The sequence below is a fragment of the Equus przewalskii genome, chromosome 7 (assembly GCF_037783145.1).
Source record: "Equus przewalskii isolate Varuska chromosome 7, EquPr2, whole genome shotgun sequence".
Taxonomy (NCBI): domain Eukaryota; kingdom Metazoa; phylum Chordata; class Mammalia; order Perissodactyla; family Equidae; genus Equus; species Equus przewalskii.
Window position 1 is genome coordinate 69,277,381 of NC_091837.1, and position 26,350 is coordinate 69,303,730.

Sequence of the window (26,350 nt, forward strand, 5' to 3'; positions counted from 1 at the left end):
CAGTCAGGCTGGCCACAGCAGGGGCCAGGCGTGGGCGCCTCCTCCCTCCCAAGCCGGGGCAGACCAGCCCCCAGGCAGGCTGGAGGCCTGTTTGCCTTGGCCCTGGGCCAGGGCCGCCCCGCCAGTGAGTAATGCGTGAGGACTGCCTGGCTCCAGTTCAAGGGAAACGGGCTGGAGACGGGGCCTCCTCGGCCTGCGAGGGGCTGGGTTCTGGGGGCGGCTTCCCAGAAAGTGCCTGCTGTGGCTGCCTCGGGGCCACTGCTGGGCCTGCCGTCCCCTCTTTCTCCCTCTCGTCTCCCCTCCTCTCCCGTAGAGACCAAGGAGAGATAGATCTTGAGTTCCCAGGAAACGATCCACAAGCGTGGCCCACGACCTCAGCCACTCGGCCATATCCCCTAACAGAGCCAGGCATTCCTTGGTGCTGTAAACCCACGTATTCTAAGCACCTACTGTGTGCAGAGCAAGGACCTGCCGTCAGGGAGTTCAGGGGATGGGGCAGGGGCAGGTGGGGAGAGGAGACCCCAGAGGCTCTGGGCGCTCAGCTCCCTAGTTTATCTGCCCACACCCCAGGGCTCCGGGGGGACACTGAGGCCCAGAAAAGGGAGTGACTTGCTCAAGCTGCACAGCGAGTGAACTGCAGCAAGGTAAGAACCCATCCTCCCGACCGTGGGGCCCTAGCCCCTGCTGCTCCAAATGGTGGCCCTGGCTTTCAAGCTACATGGCTCTCATGATGGAGGGAAACTGCCTGGGACACTCCCATTTTGAGGCTGGGTCCTCCTGGAGCACTTGCCAGGCCTTCTGTAACTTTGCAACTCTGCCCCTGCTGAGCGGCCTCTGCCTGCCTAGGACCCGAGTGACCATCCGGGTGGGAAGGATACTGTGGCCATCCTCTCCATCAGGAGGGGCAGAGTTCCCAGCCCTCCCATCCCTGTGGGATGGTTCTGCAGCCAACATGCCCTAGGCCCCTCCTGGCCTCTATCCATGGTCAGTCTTTGTAGCTGCAAACTACAGAAAATGATTCCTGGCTGAGCACAAAAGAAAAGTCCTGACAGGATCCTGGGGAGGCGCAGGGTCAACGGCGGGCCCGAGAACTTCTCCGGAGCGGGGGTGCCCGCTAAAACCACACCACAGAGCTGGCCCCTTGAGAATCCACCGGCCTCACCAGAGAACTAGATGACTCTTCTCTCTCTACTGACCTCAGCATTGGACAACGCTGCACCACGCTATTGGCCCCAAGGACCCTGCTGTTCCCCAGAAATAGGATGTGGCCACTGCCCACATCTGGAATGATTCTCCTGCATCCCTGCTTCTCTGTTCCCAGATCCTGACTCCCAGACCAGAGCAGAGGCATCCGATTGGCCAATCCCAGGTTACATGCCCACACCTGGCTGCTAGGGAAGCTGGGAAAGCAGGCATCTTGCTCTGTAGCCTCTTAACTGACTCAAATGAAGAGAATTCCCCAAGCCAGATAGAGAGCCCAGACGACACAGAGGCAGATGAACAATAAGAAACGTCCTCTTGATGGCATTCCCCCACCTCCAAGTCCTGGTTTGTCCCATTCCCCACCCAGACTATCAGAACGGAACATGCGTACAGGAGGATGTTGCTGAAGGGTTTGAGGTTCAGCATGTAACTGTATTACGTAAGTAAAATTCTCAGCATGGGGCACAAGAGAGCAAAGTCAGGTTCTTCTCCATGGGGAGTGTGTAGATGCATGAGCTGAGGGAAAGTGACCTGTGGCTCAGCTAGTTGGTGACAGGATCTGGCCTGGGTTCTGTGACTCCTTTTTCTGCTTTCCCATGGCAGACAAGGATGGGGGTTATAAGAAAGTGTCATTTAAAGAACTGCAGAATATGATTCATGCCAGCTGGAGAGACTGGAAGGCTTCTTGGAGGAGGAGATATTTGAGCCGGACCTCGAAAGAAGAGGTGGCTTTAGTCAGCTGGAGTTGGCGGGGGGGATGCATTCCAGGCCAAAGGGCCTATGCTAAGGGGTGGAGATGTGAACGTGCGTGGCTTTTACAAACAAAACAACTCAGAGCTGGGTTTTACAAAAAGCCTTTGCCATAACCAGGAGCATGGATCAGCAGGGGACAAGCATGGTGCAGAGAGAATGGCCAGGAGGCCTCTGAGTTGCTCAGGCCAGAGGCCAGGAAAGCCTACCCTGAGGCAGTGGCAGGGGAACTATAATGACTGGACACCCAGAAACCTCCGGTCCAGGGCGAGAGAAGCCCCATGGGGAAGAGCAGAGGGAAAGGGAAGAAGGTGCCTGGGCTTTCAGGCAGGTGGATGTGAGGTGCTGGATTCTGTGTTCAGGGCCCCTTTACACGATGGGCACCAAAAGCCACTGAGAAAGCAACAGGAGGGAGCATGCCTCTGCAGAGGGGTCTCTGTGTGGTTTGAAGCATGAAGGGTAAGCTGTGTGGGGCAGGGAGTGAGTCCCTGAGGGGCAAGCTCTGGGAACAAGAGACAGCCCCTAACAACCTTCTGATCAGGGGGCGTCTGGTTACCCGCAGGGCTTCAGTTGTGCTAAGTGTATTCTGCAAGTTGAGGCCAGAGTGGAATTGTTCAAGATGACAGAGCAGAGGCTGAGGCTGCCAGTGGGCCCTTCCCTTTCCTCTGCCACACAGTCGTCAGGCATGCCTGGAAGGAGGAGGAGGGGAAAGAGACGGAGGAGGGGAAGGGATGGGGGCGGGGGGAGGAAGGAGGGAAGGAAAGAAGGAAGACATTGTACAAAGTGTATTTAAACATGATTGGCGCCAAAATGAGGAACGAAACCAAGGAAGGTAAACTCATGGGACCCAGGGAACGAAAGACCCAAGCCAACAGAGAAGTAAAAGGATGCTTTGGGGTGACTCCTGGGCATCAGGTCCACGAGGCAACCCGTCCAGACTAGAGCAGAGCAGAGACTTCAGGACAGAAAAACATTGAACTGACAAATTGTCTGATAGGTTTGACCTTGAGGAAAATTCTTGAGAAGTGCTTGAAGAGTGTGGAAAGCGATGGCAAAAGATACAATGAACTCTAAGCAAATGAAAAGAACCTAGGCAAGTCTTAACTCCAGGAGTATCAAAGAGTTGTGTGAGAAGATGCATCTAGACTGGCTCACCAGTGAACAATATTGGTGTAGTCCTAACAGTGTAAGTGTTAACGATTGACGGGAAGGGAAGTAGTGTGAAGATTCAAGACAGCTCATCCCCAGCTAGAAAGTTACTAGAAAATTAATAGATAACATCTGAAATTGATGTATCAAGAAACATCAGAATAAGAATATTTCTTAGAAATATGGTGACATAATCACGTTTCTAATGTAAATTATCCCTGAAAAGTAGCAGTGAAGACATTGACCAGGGCTTCAATACTTTTTTCAACACACTTCTGTACCTTTTGAATATTTGGGGATGGATATATTATTTCCACAACATTTAAAAACATAAAATATTTTAAAACACTGAAAAACAAAAGAAATATGGTGATAAATACCTAAAGAAACAGCTGGAAGAGTTGAAATGGTTATTTCTGGAAAACTCAGGGGAGGGCAAAAAGGCCTGTGAGCCTCTTATAGCTTTCAATGGTCTTTGACTTTTTAAATTTTGTGTATGAATTACTTTGAAAAAAGTTAATTAAAAAATAACTGGCCACAAAAACTAACAAACTGAGAGAAAATATAAGCAAAAGATATAAACAAAAAATTGACAAAAGAAATACAAATGTCCCTCAAAGCCTTGGAAAAAAATTCATGCCCCCCTGCAATAATGAAAGAACACATCAGGAGTAGCTGTGCATTCATGGATCTGGAACATGTTCTCATTGTATCATTGCGGGGTGGTGGGGAGGGAGGTGCAGTTTACAAAACAAGATAATAGTGTCATTTTATGACAATTTAATGAATTTTCTTCTAGCACCTGGTAGGCATATGGTAGGCACATAAGAATGCTTTTTTTTTTTTTTTGAGGAAGATTAGCCCTGAACTAACTACTGCCAATCCTCCTCTTTTTGCCGAGAAAGACTGGCCCTGAGCTAACATCCATGTCCATCTTCCTCTACTTTATATATGGGACACCTACCACAGCATGGCTTGCCAAGCGGTGCCTTGTCTGTACTCAGGATCCGAACCCGGGATCTGACCCGGCGAACCCCGGGCCACCAAAGCATATCGTGCGAACTTAACCGCCGTGCCACCGGGCCAGCCCCAAAGAATGCATTTTTAAAAAGTCTAAAAAGGCAGTACTCAGATATTAACAGGTTCTCTGTAATTGGTGGAACTAGAGGTAATTTTTCTAAATTTCTTTTTCCTCCTTCTTGGTTAATTTAGTCTCTAATTTTTAAATAGTGAACATAGCTTGTTAAAGAGATAAAAATAAACAGCAAAACAAATGCATTACCTATTTTGGGCACCCCCAAAATAAGAAATGAAACAAAGAATATGGGTGTGGAGAAGCACCCAATTACCAGCCTGCTCAGACACCGCAGAGGCTGTGTCATGCCGAGTTTTCTACCGCAGTGTCTGACACATACTAGGTCCTCAAATGAACAACTGGACAATCAAAATTAAGCAGGAGCTTGTGGGATATCGTAGGTAGGGGGCTACATGTATGTGAGCATGTATGTGAACCTCCAGGAAGTACCTGGGACAGGAACATCTACACGCAGAGGCGCTGACAGGATGAGAAGGGGTGAGGCATACAAAGCTCTTAGCATGGGCACTGGCACTTGCTAAGTGCTCAGGAAATATTCAGTACTGTGAGTAATAATAATAGCAGTAGACATTATTGCTGTTGTCATATACCTAGGACCTGAGAAACACCACCACTCGTGCAGTTGCCCGTCCACAGGCTCTTTGTCTATCCCCTCAACAGTCATGAGACCCGCAAAAGGGATGTCCTTCTCCTCCTTCTCTTCCTGCTCTTTCTTCTCCCCCTGCTGCCCACTGACCACCCGAGCAAGCCTGGGGGACAGTGCAGCCTGAGTCCTCACCCAGGCACACCACCAGGTCCCAGGATTCCAAAACCAGAACATCCAACTCTCACTGCCTCCCGCCCCACATATGAATGAAGGCACGGTGCACCTGCTGTGTGTGCTTATTACGTCCTGGAAGAGAGAGAAAGGGGCAAACCCAGGGGAAACAAGACTGGTTTTTTGGGAAGGGATCGCATGCCATTCATCTCCTCTTTAGAAAAGACTCTAACTGAAGTATAACACACATACAGAGCACAAACTGTAAGTGTACAGCTCAATAAAGTTCACAAGCTGAACATCCCAGGTATATTAAGAAACAGAACCTCATCAGCCCCAGAAGTTCCTCTCAGGCCCCCTTCCTGACATCTGACACCACAGATTCATTTTGCCTGACACTGAGCCTTATACGAATGGAACATTACACAAATGGAATCACTCAGTGTGTGTTTTTGTGTCGGGCTTCTTCAGCTCAGCATTATGTCTGTGAGAGTCACTCTGTTGTGTATGTTTGCGGTCCTTTCATTTCTATTGTTGCATGACATCCACTGTATAAATAAACTGCATTTTTAAAAAACCCATTCTAGGGGGCCGGGCCGGTGGCGCAGCAGTTAAGTGTGCACATTCTGCTTCCCGGGGTTCGCCGGTTCAGATCCCGGGAGTGGACATGGCACTGCTTGGCAAGCCATGCTGTGGTAGGCATCCCACAGATAAAGTAGAGGAAGATGGGCGTGGATGTTAGCTCAGGGCCAGTCATCCTCGGCAAAAAGAGGAGGATTGGTGGCAGATGTTAGCTCAGGGCTGACTTTCCTCAAAGAAAAAAAAAAACTCATTCTACTTTTGACGGACATTTGACTTGTTGCCAGTTTTGAGCTATTTGAATATTACTGCTGTGAATGCTCTTGGACATGTCTTTTGGTGAATGTATGTCTGCACTTCTGAGGCAGGTACGATTCTCTTTAGCTTCGTAGATGCAGCCAAACAGTTTTCCAAAAATAGTTAAATCAATTTATACCCCGACCCTTCCTCCCAAGAGAGTTCCAGTTGCTCCATACCATCACTCTCCTTCAGTATCAAGTGGTGTATCTTTTAAATGAATACCAGCATCTTTTAAATTCAGTTCCAATGCTAGACGACCATGAAAACGAATGATCTACAGAAACGTCTGTGATGTGTCATTAAGTGACCTAAGCAGGTTCAAGCCAACATGTATAACATGACTCCATTCATGAAAATTGTGTATGTGCATACATGGAAGCAGAGGCCGAGTTCAGAAAGGGAATGTATCAAAGCCTCCTTTGAGAGTGGTCACCTCTGGGGCCTGGCGTTGGAAGGTATAATTTTAAATGATGAGATTGAAGATATTTTTACTTGTGTTTTTCAGTATTTTTTAAATTGGGGGGAAAAAAAGTATAAATAAAATAAAATTCTCCATCCCCGACGCCTCGTTACCACCACACACCATTCCATTACCTAAGGCTGGCAGCCTGACCCTGTCTTTCTTGTTATTCCCAGCATTCTCTCCTGCTCTGGAATTACCCTGGGCAGGGCCTCTGGGGCAAGTCTCCTGGGCACTGTAATTTCCCTGGCTACAGTGTGTCATTAGGAGATCTGATACTGATGACACGAGGCTCAGGCACGGCAAAGATTCTAGACCCTGTTGGGGCAGGACAGCCTAGCCACAGAGCAAACTTCTCAGGAGAGATACCCCTGGAGTCTCGAGTTGCCTCAGTGTGAACTGGGCCTGAGGATGTATGTTAATCTTGAGGAAAGAAACCAGGCAGCTGCAGCCTCCCAGGGGGCTCAGGGCTCGGAGCAAGGACTGTGGGGTCAGGCAGACCTGGCTCCTGCTCTACCACTCCCTAGCTGTGAGGCCCTCCCTGGGCCTCCACTTCCTCCTCTACAAAATGGGATGACAACCCACCTTAGAGGCAACATCAAGTGCCTTGTGGAGAGTGCCTGGCACGTACTCGGCCTTCAGTTGTTACTATCATGACTGTGGAGGTGGCTGTTGCACTGCCATCATCCCAAGAGGCATAGTTTTACATTCATCTTTTGGGGGAAAAATACAAGAACGCACTCTTTTCTGTTCACAAATATTATAAAGCAAATACAAACCTGCTTTTCTTGGGGGAAAACTGAATTCGCCTGGAACTTGAATGCATGTATTTCAGTTGGAAAGTTAAGTTGTCACTCAACACTAATTCATCCAAGGAATGTTTGTCGAGTGCCTACTAAGTGTTAGGTACCGTTCTAGATCCTGGGGGTACGGCAGGGACCAGAGCAAGGTCCTTGCACCTCTCACAGAGCCCACCCTCTGCTGGGGAGTCAGACAAGAGCAGAACAACAGACAGATATAGAATAAACTGTTAAACAAGTATATAATACAATACATATACTGCCCAACAGTGCCGTAAAGAAAATAAAGCAGCAAAGAGGAGTGACGTACTGGGAAGGAGATTTGAGGATTCCTATTGACGCGTTCTGTGGAGCCAGAGCTCTGCTCTGGAACTTTCCCTCTCCTCGGTGGAGTGAGGAGGCCCTGGAGGCCACCGGTCTTGGCTGGTCTACGCTGACGCTGGCCTGGGCTGGAACTGAAGCTTGCCCCGTGGAAATGGGTGGTTGGAGGGAGAGGTGCTGCGAGTGGCTCCAGGGGGTGAACAGTGGGCTAGGGGGATTTTCACGAAAGTGCGGGTAGACTGTGCCCTTGGAGGGCACTCCAGCACTCCCTCGAGGGACCCCAGTGGAGGGAGCACTTCAGTTCATGTCAGTCATAGTGGGTATTTACTCGGCGCCTACTATGACCCCAGAGCTGGGCTTGTCTGCTATGAAAGAGTCAAGTAAGGATGAGAGCTGGTGCCTGACCTGAAGGAGCGCCAGTCACGCTGGAGATTCAAGACCAATTTCCACAAAAGGAGAAAGCAAGACAGACCTGAGTGTGCGGGACAGGCCATGGATTCATCTGCACAGGCAAACTGCCCAATCTCGGTCTGGTCACACATAAAAGTTGCACATTCACACAAAGTCCGCCCTGGGTCGGGCAGCTTTCTGGGGCAGTGATTCAGGGATCCAGGAAGTTTTCATCTGATGCCTCCATCATCTCCAAACATGTGTTCCAGTCCCTGTGGCAGAAGGAGAGAGCAAGCTGGACCAGAGTCACCAGTTCTTTGATGCTTTAGCCCAGAAGGGGCACATGACTCTTCTCCTCACAGCCCATTGGCCAGGACTGGTCACATGGCCCCAAAGAAACTGCAAGGGAGGCTGGGAAATTCAGGGAGCACATGGCTACTCCCTGAGGACGCCATTCATTACTGCTGGGATCTGGGCAGGCTGAGTGGAGGAAGAGGAGTTTGAAAGAGGCATTGGACAGAGCAGATGAGTGCCATGCTTGAAGAAAAGACCCCAGGGGTAGACTTAAGGAGAACTGCCAGGCGTGCCTTCGCCACCTCTAGGCTGGGTGACATGACTCAGTCACTGAGCTTCTCCAACCTCAGTCCCTTCTTCTAAAATGGGGATAATCAGAGCTCCCACCCAGAATCACTAAGAGAACGTGTGTGAAAGGATTCTCTGCATGGTTGAGAACTAACATAATATTGTTATCTACGGATTAGCCATATTTTCTTTGGGGTTCAATGCAGCCCTAAGAGACACATTCTGTTTCTACCTCCAAGGCCTCTGTGCCCTGCCTGTAAATCCAAGGCATAGATTCCATCTTGTACTTTTCCACTATGGTGGCCACAGTGCCTGGGACCACACTGAAAGCAACACCAGGAGCAAGGACACATCCTTCAAGTGTCTTGTTTTTCTCAAAAATTCATTTAAGTTTGCATTCTACTACATAATATACATGGGCTTGTCTTAGGATAAAACAGTCATATTCTTTCTCTACCAAAGCTCCTACTGAAATGGCAGCTCCGGGAAGCTGCCCCAGGTTTATTTATCAACTTCACCTGGCCTGGGGCACGCATGTCCATGGGACAACCTTGGAGCTGGGGTCTAAGATCCTAAGGCTCTCAAATCCAGAGGAAGCCTCATCATACCGTCACCCTAGAAAGAGGCTCCCGGTTCTCCTTGTCTCTGTGGCTCCGATGGGCACCACACAGACCCCACAGTGAGCCAGACCCCTCACCCCCACCCCCCAGCCAGTAAATCATCCCTGAATTAATCAAAGCATGTGCACTGGTCCGAACTCACCAGGGTCCTCCTCCAGCGGCCACTTTGTATTCTGTAGATTAATTGCAGCTGGGGGAGGGGAAGGAATCCATTTTTAGAAAATCATTACTTTCAGAAAGAGATGGGGGCCTTCTGGTTGGAAAAACTGCTGAGCTGGCAGCTTGGGCCTGCTGCTGGAGCCGCCAGGAAACCCGGGATTGTGCAGGCTGCTCCCAGCTCAGTGGGTACCGCCAGGGGGTCCACACCCCCTCCTTCCAAGGCCAGGGCACCCCAGCCCTCCTGCCCTGGGTCCCGCTGGCCTTTGCTTCCTGCTCTTGCCTGGGCTTAGCAGTTTTCTGGTGTCCTGAGCAGCAAGGGGTCACCCCCACATTGACCACCTCCCACTGCCAGTTGGCTTAGTTGCCTGTCTTCTCGTAGCCTACTTGCTGCCAACACACTGAGGGCACTGCCAGCCCCTGCCTGCGGCTCTTCTGGGGAAAAGGAAGCTTGGGGACCCCTAATCACCACTGCCTTGAATTGCATCTAGTAGATTAAGCAATAAGAAATTGCCATTTTTGTAGGTCGAAACGGTCAGACATTAGCAATCCCACGTGGTTCGACCTAATTATCATATGGCCAGCTCTCCAGATGTATTTTCTCACTTACCACAGACTTGGCCCCATGAGGCAGGTATAAGGCCCATTTTACGCTTCAGAAATTGAGGTTCAGAGAGGTTAAGTGACTTGCCCAAGTGAGTACTCAAACCTCAGTCTGACTCCAAGACCCAAGACCCTGAGTCACATCCTATTTCATGTCAGACCTCCTCCCCCACCTGCCCCCACAGCCATGCGGTCACATTCGAGAGCTGTGCTTCTAGCACTGTGGCACTGACAACACGCAGACCGACCAAACGCCCCTGTAGGCTGAGTGCGGAGGCTCACCTGACCCCTCGGGAAGCCTGCATTTGCTGTGGGCCTGGGTGCAATTCCAGCCGCCCCCACAGGCTGTGCGCGGGTGTCCTGGGCAAATCACTCACCTTTTGGAGGGTCAGCTGAGGCCCACCTGCATAGTGCTGTAGCGTGGGGCCACGGCTGGCATAACCCAGGGAAGACCTTTGGCGCATAAAATGTGGGATGTTGTTCCTATTGTGTGGCAATCAGATCAGCTTGGTCCTTTCAAACCAGAACTTGTTTTAGAAATAACATATGCTCTACAGAGTCACCCTTTGACCCAGGCCTGCCCGGAGAGATGAGATAGCACAGAGATGATGAAATCTGATGCTACCACTCACCAGCTGGGGGACCTTCGGCAACTCTTTCAACCTCAGTTTCTTCATCTGTAGAATGGGGCTGATGATAGTGGTATCTATTTTAGGGTGGTTGTAAGGATTATATGGGACAATCCAATGCAAGGGGCTCGGAACACAGCCTAGCACAGTCAGAACACAATCAGCGCTGGCTATTATTATTTTTCTTATTCCCAGACCAAGTGAAGCCCACAATTCTGCCTCTCCCTCCCTCACTAATGGGACAAGTCCTGTCTAAGCACTGTGCCAGGAATAGGGCAGTGGATCCTAACCGGGGCCCCAGCCGAGACCCCAGAGCACAAAGAATTTCCGGTTCAGTAGGGGAGACAGAATCCTACACCACTGGTGTCTCTTTGGGGCAGAAATTTTTAAAAGTGGGGAGGCTTCCTGGAGGAGATGTGGCCTGAGTTGCATCTGAAGGATAAGGAGGAGATGGCCAGCTGAAGAAGCTGGAAAGCACTTGGTTGGAAGTACATTAGCAAGGCGGGCTTGAAGAGTCACAAGTGGCCCTGCATGCCTGGGACCAAGGGTCAGGGGTTGCGGAGGGAGCATTGAGGGATCGGGGGAGCGGATAAAAGGTGAGGTTGGCAGAGGCAGATGCTGAAAGTCCACTTGGAGTAGAGGAAGGCAGGCCGAGGAGACTCCAGAAGACCCGTAGCTAAATCATACTTGTGGGGATAGAGAAAGGGAACATATGTGAGAGATGTCTGCATTTTATAATTACGGGTTGAAGGAGGCTGGGAGGACAGGGTCTGGTTTTGTATTTTATAATGGACGACAGGGGTGAGGGAGATGGGAGAATCCAGGTTTCCGTTTGGGGCAGCTGAGGCATCCATCGGTGAAGGGAGATGAAGCCCCAGAGTGATGTTGCTGCCTGGGGAGAGGGTGTGGCCTGAGCAGAGAGCCAAAGACAGAACCCTGGGAGACGCCCCGAAATTGGAGGGATGAACTGAGAGAGGAAGGAAGAGGACCAAGCGGCAGGAAAACTTCCCTCTAATAGGGCACCTTCTCCTCCCCGCCACTAATCCAGACTCCACCTGGGCTGGAACCCGCCTCTTCTGTGAGTCCCAGGTGGTCTACATTTCGCCTGTGCTGCTGGCAACCATCTCAGGTGTGGGTGTCTTGTCCTCTAGCATCACCGAGGCAGGATGGCCACACAGCAGTCCTGGCTCAGGGGATGCCTGTGGGTGACGGCCGCTCTGGCCAGGTGAGGAAAGCGGGGTTACCACAAACACCAGGTTTCCCCTGACCTCGAGTCAGCCACCCTGCCAGGATCCACACGCCCTCACTCCAGTTCCAACCTCCTGAGGCTGAAAGTCAAGTCCAGATAACAAACAGGGCGGGGCATAGAGGTGCTGCTGCCACAGCTCCTGCCTCCTGAATCCAGAGGGGCAGCATGGGGCATCGAATTCTAATGATTTCGAGAAGTTGTGGGACTGATGCCACACCAGATTCCATCAAATAGCATCTCTCCAGGGTATGGACCAAGGAGTAAGACTGGAATCAGACCTTGATCTTCCTAAGCACTTCCTCGCTAAGTGACCTTGGGCAAGTCTTTAACCCCTCAAAGGTTCATGTTTGCAGAGGGCCCTAGTGAGGATTAAATAATTCCCTTAAACACTTATCATCGCACCTGGCACCTAGTTAAGCATTCAATAAACGGTAGCTATTATTATTAAAGAGCTTCCTGGCGTGCTGATGCAAGTTAGAGCAAACTAAAATGACTTTGACAGCTCCCTACTGCAACACCTTCCACCCCACTCCTCCTCCACCACTACCACCCTGGAGTTAATTGGAACCCTCTTTGGGTGTTTTCCAGAGATGGGATTTTTACACCTATTCTGTGTTGCAGAACTAGAATAAATGGAGGCAGGTTTCGGTTTAACCGCTGAAAAGCAAAAAGCTGCTTCCAGAGGTAGTGAGCTCTCCATCACCTCATGTGAACAAGCTGGCCCAGATGACCATTTGGCACTAATGCTCTGGAGCATAAATCAACAGGTATTAATATTTCTCGCAACACCATTTTATTATCTCATTCCCTCGAATGAAATGGTGGTGCCAGTGAGCTGTAGTGCTTTGTATCATTATTTGGCAAAATAAAAAATTGGCAACCCTAATTTGGCCCTCCAAAAGTGTTTTTTTGAAATTGTACCCATTCGTGATATCCAAAACCTTAATCCTCACTTCAGAAAAACTCCTTTCCTGGGTCTAAGGTTCAAGAACCAGACCCCCCCCCCACACACACACAGACACCTGCACAGCCCTCTATTTAGTGTCCAGTTTGGATCCATCTCTCTTCCATGAGGTCTTGACTCCAAAACTTGGCCCAGATCACACAGCAGGAATCCCAGGGACAGCGCTAGAGAGGAACTTTCGCAGCAAGTGCCATCAGTGCTGGGCTGGACCAGGGAATAGACTGCCACTGACGCGTTCAAGCGGATGCGAGCAGGACCTGGACTCAGTGACCTCTTTGATCTGTTCCACATCCTGGAGCACCTGGTACAGAACTTCAGAGGGACCCAGGGAGGTGGCCTGACCCCTCCATCCACTGCCAACACTCAACCCCCGCCCCCTCTCTACTCCAGGGCTTAGGCGCTCAGGGAACCTGTCCTGGAATCCAGCGTGGCAGTGACCCTCCTCCGGGAAAGGAGCGCCAGGCTCAGGGTTTAATGTCAAGTGAGGAGTTAGCAAGCAGGACCTGCATGGACCTAAGTTCTTGGGACTATACCTCCCCATTTTGTCTCCCAAGACAACCTCCTTCCCAATCACCCAAATAAAATTCCCTTTTCTCGACTGTTCAAGCTTTGAAAAAAATCACCTGCCTTTGTAACCCAGGGCTCCGAGGTTGACCCCACTGCAAATTCAGGACACCCAGCCAGCTACACCCTAGGGTTACTGCCTAACAAGAAATGGGGTGTCTGTGCAGGTAGGGGTCTTGGTGGCATACAGGGAAGATCAGGCTGTTTTTGGTGGCCCCCTTTTGTGGCCCACGTTCCCCTCTTCCCCAGTCAAGCACTGGGCTGGGGAGACCCCAACTGTCCTGGATTGGGATGCAGGTCCCTCCCCACACCCCTCCGACCAGAAGAAAAAGGAGCTGGAGGACAACATGGAATCAAGTATACATTTTAAAAATTGTTTAATGGAACATAAACTCCTTTAGAAAAACATTCAGCCAGGTGATAACACCCATAGAAAAAAACACCAATCTTGTGTTTATCTTTTTTAATTTGGCATTTGTTATTTGCATTTATATTAAAGCAAAGTGCATCTTTTCTTTATTTTTCTTGTTTATACACATTGCACAATACATAAATAATGATGCTTATAAAACGTCTTTATATTTACAAGTAATAATATATTTATATATAACATAAAATACATTTTTTTCTTTAATAAATCTCAGGGTTTTTTTTTTTCAGGAGTCCTTTCTCTCTCAAAGCACTACAATGCTAAATTTCCAATGAGAATGCTTCTCTTGTTCATTTAAACCTTTGTAGTTAGAAAAATAGCTTATGTTAAAGTCTAAACATGCTCATTGAGCTAAGAGCAGTGTCAACGTATCATACGAGTGTATGAGTTGTAGGAGAAATGAAAGAAGAGTTAGGTGTCAGCCCAGGATGGTACCGTGGGTGACGATGGACCGAATCCTTCTTGGTGGGAAGGGAGGCTGCTGAGAAGTATCCCTCCCAGGGCTGCTCCCCTCGCTGGTCTGACAGCAGAGCTCAACACACAGGCTGTGGAGGGGAGGAAAGTGCTGAGCTGGTTTTCTGAGTCCGGGAAAAACCTGATGTAACTAGGGCAGGGGAGAGGCTGAGGGGCCTGAGAGGGCACTGGGTGAGCAATACTGTGACGGGGCTGCCCCGGCAGCCCTTGGGAAGCCCATCTCAGAGATTTCCAGGAGCAGATGGCCAAAAAAGAAAGACACGACAACGGCAGCGGGGTGGCTGGAGGAGAATAAGACAAGCATGGAGGCAATGGGTTCTGGTTCAGCCTCGGGCAGGGCTCCTTCTAAGAAGCCTGCAGACAGGCTGTGTCCTAGAAGGGGAGAGGCGGGGCGGGGGCTTCCCCAGGCTGCTGGGACACTCGTGTGGCTTGCCCAGGTACTGCCTGTGCCCCTTGAGCACGTCCAAAGGGCAAGAGAGACACAGCTTGGGAGCACAAACCTCTCAGCCAGGGACACCCATAAGAAACACACACAGCATGCCATTTCCCCATCTGTCGTACACACACACACACACACACTCACTCACTCAGACACACACACACACTGTGACAAGGGAAACGACCCCCAAGTTAGGGCCTGCTCCCCATGCGTACACTGTGTTTGGTGGGACTCTGATTTCTGCTTCCCCTCTTCATGTTGCGGCATCCTGCCAACCATACCACCCCCCCCAAAAAAAACCAACAATTCTTTTCATAAGCTATTTCTCAAAGAACAAAACAAAACAGAACATAAACAAGAACGACGAGAAGAAGAAGAAGAAAAAAAACAACGACCAAAGAGTTTGCATGAAAAGCAAGCACTCAGGAGGAAAATATTAGCAGCAAAGTAGTTTGGACTGGGCCCGCTCGGCTCACACTCTGTCCTCTCCCCACGTGGCTACCGGCTGTTGAAGATGACCTCCAGCCAGCATGGGCAGCTGCTGATGAACTGGCGGGTGTAGCACTGGCCCCAGCCCTTCACGAAGCTGATCTGCACAGTGAAGCCAGTCCACGGCTGCTGCATGAACTCGTGGTCGTTGGGCCGCTGCAGGCTGTACGCTTTCTCATAGTCAAAAGCCTTGATGGAGAAACCGGGGAACACCTTGTGTACCAACAGCGTCCTGGAGTCCGGGTTGTCCAGTGTGGCTGACTTGATGAAGATGGGGTAACTGCTGCGGTTGTACACCCACACGCCATCCACTTCCCGCGTTAGCTGGATGCCACAGCCGATTTTGCTCCGCACTTTCTGCACCAGCTGACTCTTGTTGTCCGAATTGAGCTGTCCGAGGCAAAAGCCATTCCCCTGAGGTAGATCATAGAAGATGTCCAGGGAGGGCTCCTGGACACAGTAGAGCCTCCCCACTCTGGTCTTCTCCTCCCAGTATGCCACCACGCACCAGTGTGACCGATCCCCAGGCTCCAGAAGAAGTTGGGAATCTATAAAACAAAATGGCGGACAAGGTTGGAAGTGATGGGGGTTGACACTTTTCCTCTTCCTCCTGGAATCAAGATATGCGTACACACACGTACCCCCATAACCAGCTGATCTCTCAGTACAAGATGGAAGGAGGAGGCGATGGTACTGGGTTTGCTGCAGGCTCCAGTCCTCCTCCTAGTGAGGCCTGGAAATCTTGACCCACTGATGGAAGAGCCCTGCCTTTAAGCATGGGGTTGGGGTGCTTCTTCCCTCCACTCCCCTCATCCTGTCAGGGACCCAGGACACCAACACATATGCCCACCTGGCCAAAGGAAGCCCCACCCCTGCAGAGTCAGAAGCCAGGGGACCTTTAGTAACTTGGCTGGTCCTGGCTTTAGGGCTAGAAAAGGCCTCATAGAGAAATGGTCTAGAATTACAGTTCTTTAAACTGAATGGAACCTTGAGGGTCAGCTGCTCCAGCCCCTTGTCATCCTCATGAGAAAACCAGGACCCAGAAAGCCTGTTGCTCAGGCCCTGGGGATGACACAGCTAGACTTGGAACAAGTTCTCCAGACTCTGGGACTGCCTGCTATATGGTCTCTGTGCTTGTCACCTAGTTCTCAGATTAGTGCCTTGGTCATAAGGGAGCGCCATCTGGTAAAAATTAAAATGGAGGTGGTTTGGGGCAAAAACATCTATCTTCCTAATAGAGAAACAACTCTCAGTGTGTCTGCCAGTGGCAGCTCTGTACACAAAGGGTGAGTTCATGTCAAAATGCCAAATCACAACGCGAAGATCAGTGTTAACCCAGACTACCTTCACGAAGCTTCCTCCTACCCAGACAGAAGATTATGTGTCTAAAATGGGTGCAACCATGCTTGAAGGGCCCTTCTCTGCCCACACCCCTCTCTCCCCTCCCTCCCCAGAAGCATCTAGACTCAGTACCCTGCCCCCTCCTTCCTCCCTTCCTCCCCTAGAGGCCCCACCCCGGCTTCCCTAGACGTGGTTTTTCCCACAGGCAGCCGGGGAGACTGGGGTAACTCTGGTAAGGTGATTTTCCTAAACAGGCACTCGGAGGTCTAAAACGGGGATCACATGGAGGGAGAGGGAGCCCCGGCGGCTGGCATTCCAACTCCTCCTTAAGCCGGAGCCGGAGGGGCAGGCCTCAGACTGGGAACCATAAATCTCCCCAGCTCGGTCGGGCTGCAGGAACTCTGTGGTTTGTGGTGGCAGGGCGGAGACCGGAAGTCTTGTATTTGTTAACAAAAATGGGGAAAAGCCCGGCGGCGGAGGCCTCCTCCGGCCCCCTCTGCAGCCCTCCCTCTCAGCCCTGCTGCTCACTCTCAGGGGGCTGGGGCATGAAGGGGGGGGTCAGCCGTGAGCTGGCTTTCGGTTTCTTCGGCCTCTCTGATTTTGGAACGATGGAGGGTCGATGATGGTGTGCTGGGGGTGGAGGGGAGCTCGGGGCCCCCTGTCCTGCTGCCCTGGCAGACAGGCCGGGTAACCCAGGGTGGCTGAGCACACCGACTCCGTCCAACATCTCCAGGCATGTTAGGACCTGGGAACCAGTCAGTTCCATTAACTTTTTTTTTTTTAAAGCAGCAGCCAGTCTTTTCAAGGAGGTGCCCCATGAATAAGTCCGCAGATGTGCACTGAGACCCACTGAGGCAGCCACGCACACACCCCCTGAGCAGCTGTCTCCTACAGACACCCCAAGTAGCCTTCTCAAACGCCTATCCAGACAGCTACACAAAACGGGGTAGCCAAGGGCTCCTTCCCCTTCCTCCATCCCCACCCCACTGAAAACAGACCCTGGAAAACTGGCCTGTCACCCCCAACACATGCAGCTATGAAGTCCAAGTGTGAGAGAGACCGTGCGTGTCCGTGAGTGCGAGCACACATACGAGCGTGTAGAGTATGTTTGCACGCGCGCATACTGGAACATATGGAAAAACAAGAGAGGGACAAGGGCTGCGAGCAGAAGGTGACTCATCGGGCATTAACTTGTTTCTGCAGAGTATCCATCAACTGCTAATAAACTCGTGAGTGCTGGCAGTCTTTGAACCTTCCTGCTGAGGGAGTGCAGCTCGGAAGGCTGCACCGAGGACCCACAACATCCACGGAAATAAGGAGACTCAGGCACGCAAGTCTGCTGGGAAGGAGAAAACCCTCTTCTGGGAGGCACGGGGCATCGGCCCACCCGTTTTGGGGAGGAGAGTATTTTGAAATGTAAGAAGCTCTGGCTTATGATCCGAACTCAGGCCAGTGAACCTGACCTGGAGAGGAAGACTGAGCGAGTCACCGGGGGGGGGGGGGTTCAGGAGACCCTCGGCGGAGCCTCACAATACTTTGTTTCATGCAGCCCAGACCCCTGAAACCTGGCACCACCAGCAGAGGGGGAGAGTGGGGGGGGGGGGGCAGGGGGAGGAGGTGCGAGGCGGGGTGGGGTGGGGGCCTGGGATCCAGTTGTCCCGTGCCAGGCCAACCGACAAGGGGAGAGGGCCTCGTCTGCCCAGTGGGCCTCTGGGGGCAAAGGAAGCTGGGCAGGGGCTGGGGCCTGAGGTTGACTGGCCTCAGCCCAGCGCCGTGGGGGGAGTGGGGGGGGCGGGGGGAGGCGTTCTGGCGGGTTTCTCTTTCATCTGTGCAGCCCGCCAGTCCACCCAGCAATTTGCTGCCAGACATCCCCTGGAAAAAGCCTTTTTCTGTTGAGGTTAATGGCCCGGCCCAGATAAATGGCAGCGTGTGGGTGTCCCTGTGTGTGAACAAGGCCCCTGAAAGCCTGCTAGGTGCCCTCATCTGGAGCAGCAAGGACCCCTGCCTGCTCCTCCCCCTCCCGGGTCCTCCAGGCCGCCCCTGTGTCACTCTGCAGCCTCCGGGCACCCCGACACCCTCTATTCTCCCTGCTCCTGGGACTATCTCTGAGCACACAAACACGCTCTCCAGCGAACCCATTGCGACGGCGAAGGCCCCTTGCAAGAATCACACTTCTGGGTGGCAGGGACAACATCCCACATTGCCAATTCAGAGATGTGCCCCGAATTCCCCGCTACTTGGGCTCATTTCTGGGAAGCGCTCAGCATCATCTTCACAGAAACACAGTTCCCTGAACTGGGCCCTCAGCCCACAAGTATCTCCCCACAAACGTCTGTGAAGACGCTTAGTCCTGGGGGCTTCCCAGGCCTCATGGCGAGGAGCTGGGAGGACCTCACACAGAAGAGTCTCCCTCCTCAAGAGGACTAAGGAAGAGTCTCGAAGCCCAGCTGGGGCTTCTTATCCTGGCTGCTGACACTTAACCTCCAAAGGCCAAACTCGCGGTCCCTCATTAATTTCCCCGAGCTTTACAACCTTTTCCAGTATTTTCAACAACTTCTCTCCCCCTCAGAGAACCGAACAGGGGCTTGTTTTAAAAGTGTATTTGCGCATTTTAAAGTATTCAAGAGAAAAGCTGCGTTGTAAAAAGCTAACTAATCAGATGCCTGCTCACAATTTTTTCTTTTTATTACAGTTTAGGGATTTTTTTGGAGCAATCCCAGAAAAATGCTGAATCGGCCTAAAATTCCTTTAAGGTTGTTTTCCCCCCTCCCCTTCCCCATTTCCCTTAGAGCATAAAATCTATGCTTTAAAAGGAAAGGGGAGGTGGGTGTCGAGAAGGGGAAGGATGTCGCCCTACGTTGGCACGTGCATTCGGGAAGACTGCTCAACAAGGAGGTCCCTGCCTCCTACAAAGAGCGATTTAATTACCTTGGCCATGAATGAACAGACCAGACCCTTCTAGAAGACCAGAGGCTGGTGAATGAACCTCGTGCCTGGGATCTCAACGGCATGGGGTGACCAGACCTCAAGGCCACATTTTAGGTAAGAGAGGAATTTCCCTTTTTAAATTTTTTATTTGAAGATGTGAGGAAATGAAGAAGAAGAAAAATGAAGGGAGGGAGGAAAGGCCAACTTCGGTGCCTCAATGGTACCACTTCTGGTCTCCAGCTTATGAAGTCAACCATGAGGCCAGAGAGGCAGGGCTGTTCCGAAAATACCCGGTGGAATTTGGAGAACTCAGGTGTGCCCCAGAGTGAGGCCATCCGAGCCTAGTGGTACCCACACAGGGGTGGTGTTGATGGGGGTTGGGGGGGAGCCTGTCCCAGAGATTCTAACCTTTCAGGACAGGGACACACTTGGGAAACCAAGCCAGTACAGACAACACCACAGCTGCTGGCACTCAGTGCATTAAATGTGCCTCTTGCCCAGGCACAAGGGGGCTGGAGTAGAAGGTGCGCAAGGAGGGGTCTCCACCCACTCTCATCTCCTTGAGGCACCGGGATTATAAAAGGATATTTCTCTGCCAAAATCCCACAGTGAGACAGACTTGTGAGTCCCTGCCCAGTGGTCCAGCAGAGCAGAAGGCTGAGGATGGAGAAGCCAGGGAGACAGGAGCCTGGGCAGAAAAGACTGCCTCATGCAGGGTGATGAGGACAAACAGAGGGCACAAATGGACACCCATAAGTTAAACCTGGAAAGTCTGGAACGGTAACATCACCCCGCCTCGCCCTCCTCAGGTCCAGGGTCCTCCCTCCTCTCGACTCTGGCGCCACCAACGGTTGCCTCATCCTGTCCTTCCCTGCATCAGACGTCTCAAAGGTTAACAGCACCTGTCAGCCCTGCTCCCCACCCTGGTCAGGAAACTGGCTGTTCTGAAAGCAGCCAGCCCACTTCAGGGACAAGGAAAGAGACACAAGGGGACCCAGTGCCAATCCATCCAATATAGTCTCATCCCAATGAACCCACAGTTAACAAGGACCCTTGTTGGTCTCTTCTTTTTAAGAGGCAAATGACCAAAAACTTAAAGCAAACACATAAAAACTTGCTGAGATGTCTGGGTTCAATATGGGTTCTGGGTCAGCTCTGATCTGCCATGTTTATGACAACCTTATTCAGAACACCAAAGAACACCTGCCCAGGCAGCTCTGGGGTTTGGAGCACATTACCCATAGGGGTTGAAATAAACTCAAAACGTCTCAGGTTAACTCTCAGTTATCCAGAAAACGCTCAGACCCAACCCATCGCAACTAGCCCAAGCTCCTTCACCAAATGGAACAGAGACTGAATTCTGGTTGGTAGAAATGAAGAAGAAGAAAGCTGGATTTTTTTTTTCAGGGCTCTGCAATGAGGTATCTCCACTGAGCTGGCTGGATGAGGGGCGGGGAGCAGGGTCTCCTTCAAAGGCCAGGGTGCTTCCTCAGGTCCCCAGGCCCAACTGAGTTCCCCCAAATCCCACCCTTTGGGCTGACCAGCTATGGAGTCACACACCCTGTGCCCCCTACCCCAGTTCAAATCTGCCTCCCATGGAACCTCAGTGGTGACCTAAGCTGATCCCTAAGCTCCCAGTGCCAGCCTCACAGGGTTGTTAAAACGATTACAGAAACGGCCAGCACTCAGCATGCGGATACACTCAGGGGTCTCATCTCATAGGAGCCTGTCTTCTCTTGGGTTCTCCAAACACGCAGAAAACGCTGACCACTGTTCCCCTTTGCCCCCTTCCTCCCCACCGCCCCCTCAAGGTGGGAGAGAACAGTTCTGGGCCGATGCCTACACCTAATAAGCATTTACCACGTACAGGCCCTGTTTCAAGGGGCTCATAACAGCCCTGTGAAGCTGCATACGATTACCACCCTTATGTTAAAGAAGGGGAAACTGAGGCACATGTCACTTGCCAAAGAGCAGAGTTGGGATTTGAGGCCAGAATACTGCCCAGTAAGAGCTGTGAATGGGCAGCCACCTCAGGCCTCTAACGCCCCCAGTCCCCAAGGGTTCCTCTTCAAATGCTGGAGGCAAAAAATACTAGTGTCCTTCAGAACACAGTTTGAAAACACTACGCCTACTTTAGGGCTTTAGAGAGAGGGGTCCAGCTCCCTCGCATTATGAAGCAGGGAGTGAACTGGCTTCTTTGCCAGCAAGCTGCTCTGCAACCTAGGCCAAGTGGTTTGCCCGCTCAGTCTCAGTTTGACCTGTCCGTAACTCATCTGAAGGGGGCCGGGGCAAAACAGCCCCACGGGCGCCCTTCTGACTCTGATGGTCTCTGGCTACATTCTGTGATTCACAAACGCACCCAATCTGCGTTCCCCACCGCTGGTTCCATTTATTTTTACTACCTTCCGGAGAGTAAGAAAATCACTTTGGGGAGGAGGGCACATTTTTGCATTTAATTTGCAACAATAAAACAGAACAAAACAAAATCAAAGGGCAAGGAGATTTGAGTCAGATTTTGCCGGGTCCATCTCTCAACCAACTTTCTATTTCACATTTCAGAGTTTACAAACTCGCGTTCTTTCTGTCTTGTCATTCATGGCCCTCAGGAAAAGGGGAGTCCCGTGGGAGGTCTCCTTATTGCCAAACTTCCACTGTCTGCCCAGGCTTGGTGCCCCGAACAAACTTCCTCACCCATCGCCACCCTCCTCCTGCAAACCCCCTCCCGAGCTCACATATTTGGCAGATCCTGCTGGTCTAGAAGACTGATTCGTGACCGTGCCTTACAAATTACGATGAGTAATCAGTTACTAGAGCTAAAATTTACTTCCCTGCTCCCCAAAGCGGCCCCACCCCCACCTCCCAAAGCCCCACCAACGTCCAAGTCTGAGGCCCCCAGGCCGGGGGTCCCTCCTAAGGGCAGTATTTTGCTATCAGAGAATATAATTGAGGGTAGTGCCGGGCAGGGGAGGGAAGCCACACAAATCAAAAGCTCCTGTCTGTCTCGCCAGCCGGGCTGACGCGGCTTCCTGTGCCCCAGCCTTCAGCCATGCAAATTATAGCGTGTACCCGGCTGCCTGCCTTCTGAGGAGGCCAGCTCTGCCCGGCTCCGAGAGGCCTCAGAGGAAGGGTGGGGACTCCGGGCCAGCCAACTCCATTCATAATATTTACAGTAAATGGGCCTCTCTGGCTGTTGTTCACTTGCATCCAGCCTCACCATTTCTCAAGTTTGAATTTCAAGACTCTTCCGCTCCACAGTGCACCACAAAATTCCCACCATCGCCCCCAAATAACTCAGCCGCTCTCTTCTTCTGATTCTTCAGATAAGACCTGCAGGGTCTGATTTGCTCACCTGCGGGTTCCCTGGGTACAACCTTGATCACTCCCAGGAAGACACAACAAGAGGTGGGACCATCACACAACAGAAAGTCCGATGTTTAAAACCCCACCCACCCACCTCCCACCTGGAGACAGTCCAGAGATTCCCCCCAAATTTCACACGTGCATTATGCACACACACTTGCACACACGAACCCAACAAAAGAACCTTTACTTAAATCACCAAAAAGTCCCTTGCTTTCTTCTTTTTATTGACCACTTGTAAGTATGTGGGCTACATGTTAAAACTTGGTAAGAATCTTAATAAAAAGGGATGCCTACAAAGCCAATTTTCCCAAAGGACGCAAACCCCAGAAGTATAGGGGAGTCTTCGCCTAGTTCTGCAGGTCTGGGGGCTGCAGGAGTTGCTTTTGCTGTGGGCCTCCTTGAAGAAAACCTGGTGCACACTGACCTCCCAGCTCCCCAAAAGGTAGGCATTTCAGGACCCAGACCCAGGCTTGCCCTGCCCGCCCCGCCCCCCCTCCACAGCTCCAACTCAACTCTCGTTTTTCTAGAGGGTAGGGAAACCCTTCCCAAGACGTGGAAAAATACCGTGAGAAACAAAAGTCCTTTTCATCCCTCCCCTCCCCCAGCCCCCCTTCTTCCATAACAATTATGAAAACTGTTGGATGGGGTGGCATTTTGAACATTTACTGCATTCCGGCCAATAAATTCCAACGCAGGATCTGATGGAAAAGGCTCCCTTCTCCAGCCAGCTCACTGGCTCCCCGCCCCCTGTCACTCCCAGTCCTCATTCCTTCTCTCTTTACAACCCAACACCAGGGCCTGGCCTGGCCGGGCCGGGCCGCACTGTACTTATGGGGAAAAACAACAGTACGACAGACTGGAGACAGTGTGCAGACTGGAAAAGTTAATCATTACTTCTGTCTGCCTCCGTAATCTAATCTCTCCGGCTTTGACACACTCACTGTTCAGCCATCCCAGTGCTTTCACCCCTAGAGCACCCAGAACCTCCTAGGCCTGAGGGGCCCCTCTCCCAGGTCCTTCCACTCCTGGCCTCCAGGGAGGTGGCCAGGGGGAAGAAAGACAGACGAAAGTTTCCCCCAGCCTGGACTGCCATCATAAGGCTGCTGGAGTCCAACACAAATCGCCGGCTGCTCTGTGCTGTGTGCCCCCCCATTTCAGAGGACTCTGGGCCTCACATCAGTATGGGCTCCAATCTGGCTTGTATTACTGCAGAGGGCCAGGCTGCCCCTCCTCCAACGCACATGGACAGACTCAGTCCCCCCACTCTACCCCCACCCCTGCTCTTCCCTCACTCCACCCCCCCAAGGCTCACCCCCAAGCACACCCAGTTGCATCCAAGAGTATGATGGGGAGTCGGGCTTCCTTGCCGGCCCCATCTGATCCGTCCAAGCACAAGTCAAGATGGCCCTGCCGTATGGCGGTGCCTCAAAAAACTAGCTAATTACCACATGACCCAGAAATCCCACTTCTGGGTATATACACAGAAGAATCGAAAGCAGGATGTGGAAGAGATACTTGTACACCCATGTTCACAGCAGCATTATTCCCAATAGCCAAATGGTGGAAGCAACCCAAGTGTTCACTGAAAGATGAATGGATCAACAAAACATATATACACACACATCTAAAAAGAAAGGCAATTCTGACACAAACTACTATACAACACGGTGAACCTGTAGGACGTTATGCTAAGTGAAATAAGCCAGTCATGAAAGGTCAAATATTGTACGATTCCACTCATATGAGGTACCTGGAATAGACAAATTCATAGAGACAGAAAGTAGCATGGTGGTTGCCAGGGGTGGGAAGGGAACGGGGACCAGCGAGTTAGTGTTTAGTGGGTAGAGAGTTTCAGTCTGGGAAGGTGAAAAGGTTCTGGGGTAGATGGTGGTGACGGGTGCAGAACACCACAATATACTTAATGCCGCTGAACCCTACACTTAAAAATGGTTAAGTGTTGGTAAATGTTATGTATTATTTTACCACCAAAAGAAAAGAGAAAGCAAAAGGCCCCGCCTCTCCTAATGCTCTGCATCCCCCCCTTATAAACCTGCCTTCCGGAGTACAAGGGGTTCCATTAGTGAGCCACCCACCGCAAGGCCAAAGGCCCCCTGGAAATGTATGCAAATATTGGTATGCATATGCATTTTTCTGGGGAAAGACTCCTCAGTCTTCACTCATTCTTGGAAGAGTGCAAACCAAGAAACGTGAAGAACTACCATCTTTTTATTTGCAAATAGGAAGAAGTCATTAGCTACCCACCACCTCAGCAACAGAGGTCTCATTCCCACACACTCAAATCCAAGAACCAAAGATCACAGATCCCAGGATGCCAGGATTGCAAGGGACCTGAAGACCAGGTCCAACCACTTATTTTGCAGATGAGAAAATTGAGAGGCCCAGGACACAAAAATGGCTCACCCAAGGCCTGTTGGCCTGTCGGTGGCTCAGGGTCCCCTCCCCCAGCCCAGGAAAGCAGGTCAGCCTCTGGGGACAGAAACCTGGAGGGCACTTTCCTTCCCATTGTAATTCTCTCCAAGCCCCCTCCTGGAACTCGGATCCGGCAAACACTGGGGTGGGGGTGAGGTTTTGAATCTTTGCAGGGCCCCCACTCTGGGCCTCTTCCCCAGGAAATACCCCCAGTGGGGTTTTAATTGTGACCCCACTGAGCTGGAGATGGGGCCCATCTATTTTTAAGAACTGTACTGTGCACCCAGGTCACAGGGAAGAACTCAACTTTTGCTTTTCCCTCTTGGTTACTGATTAATGAGGGGGAGGGGCCAGGCTGGCTAAGAAGCTGCCCTGGGGCTGGCAAGGTCCCCAAGCGCTCTTCACGACACTTCCCTGCTTCAGAAGTTCACTTACTGGGGAAGGAGATACTCCCAAACTTCCTTAGGCAACTGGAAGTAGTGGAAGGTGGGAAAGGTTATGGGGACAATAATTTCACCTCTGGAGTGGCAAATGCAGAAAGGTTGAGACCACTGGCAGCACAGTCATATCTTGGCGTCATGTTTTTGTTCCTGCTGAGCGACCATCCCAAGTTAAAAAGTAAAAAAAGGCAACACAGAAACGAACAAGCACGAGGGCTGCCAACAGTCAGGGGGGCCTGTTATCTGAGTGGTCTTCTGTCTGAAAGACAGAAACCCTCAACTGTACAAGATGAAATTGGAGTTGAGATCACTACTTCTCTTTCTGCCCTGGATCAAACCTCAGGCCAAACCAGCATTCTGGACTTTTCTGACCAGTGGGGCTCCACAGAGGAGGAAGGAGATTCATTAAATTAGTGAACTCTGCCAATGGAGCCATCAGTCGGTGTGGGGGAATGGACAGGGGCAGGATGAGCGCGAAAATGAAACACCTTGGGAACGGTGTATTAGATTACTTCGTGCAAAGCCAACCACAGGTGGGCCGGGCCTCACCCACGGGGCTGGGACCTCAGAAACGGGCTTGACCAACAGATTTAAAATGAAATAGCAAGGCACATCTCTAGATGGTCTTCATGAGCTCAAACCCACAGAAGTCACCAAAGGAAAGTCAAACTCCCGGGCTTTGAAGATGTCCCACCTCTCCTGTGGCTGTCAAGACATTAAATACCATCCTTTTGGATGTCCCCTCAGACCCGGCTCCAGTCCCACGGAAGAGCCAGAGCTTGGCTAGTCACCTCTACTTGGCGCTACGCTCCCAGGTACCACCAGGGTCTGGGTTATAATCATA

General features: G+C 51.4%; 1 protein-coding gene across 3 annotated transcripts in view; it reads right to left on the reverse strand.

The window, feature by feature from the left end:
• Positions 1–13,532: 13,532 nt before the first annotated feature.
• Positions 13,533–26,350, reverse strand: part of SMAD7 (SMAD family member 7) — a 29,481-nt gene continuing 16,663 nt past the window's right edge. For all 3 annotated transcript variants that reach the window (XM_070630188.1, XM_070630187.1, XM_070630189.1), the window contains exon 4: positions 13,533–15,552. In XM_070630188.1, the coding sequence (XP_070486289.1) occupies positions 15,014–15,552 (539 nt within the window). In that variant the 3' untranslated portion in view covers positions 13,533–15,013. The remainder of the gene's footprint in view (positions 15,553–26,350) is intronic.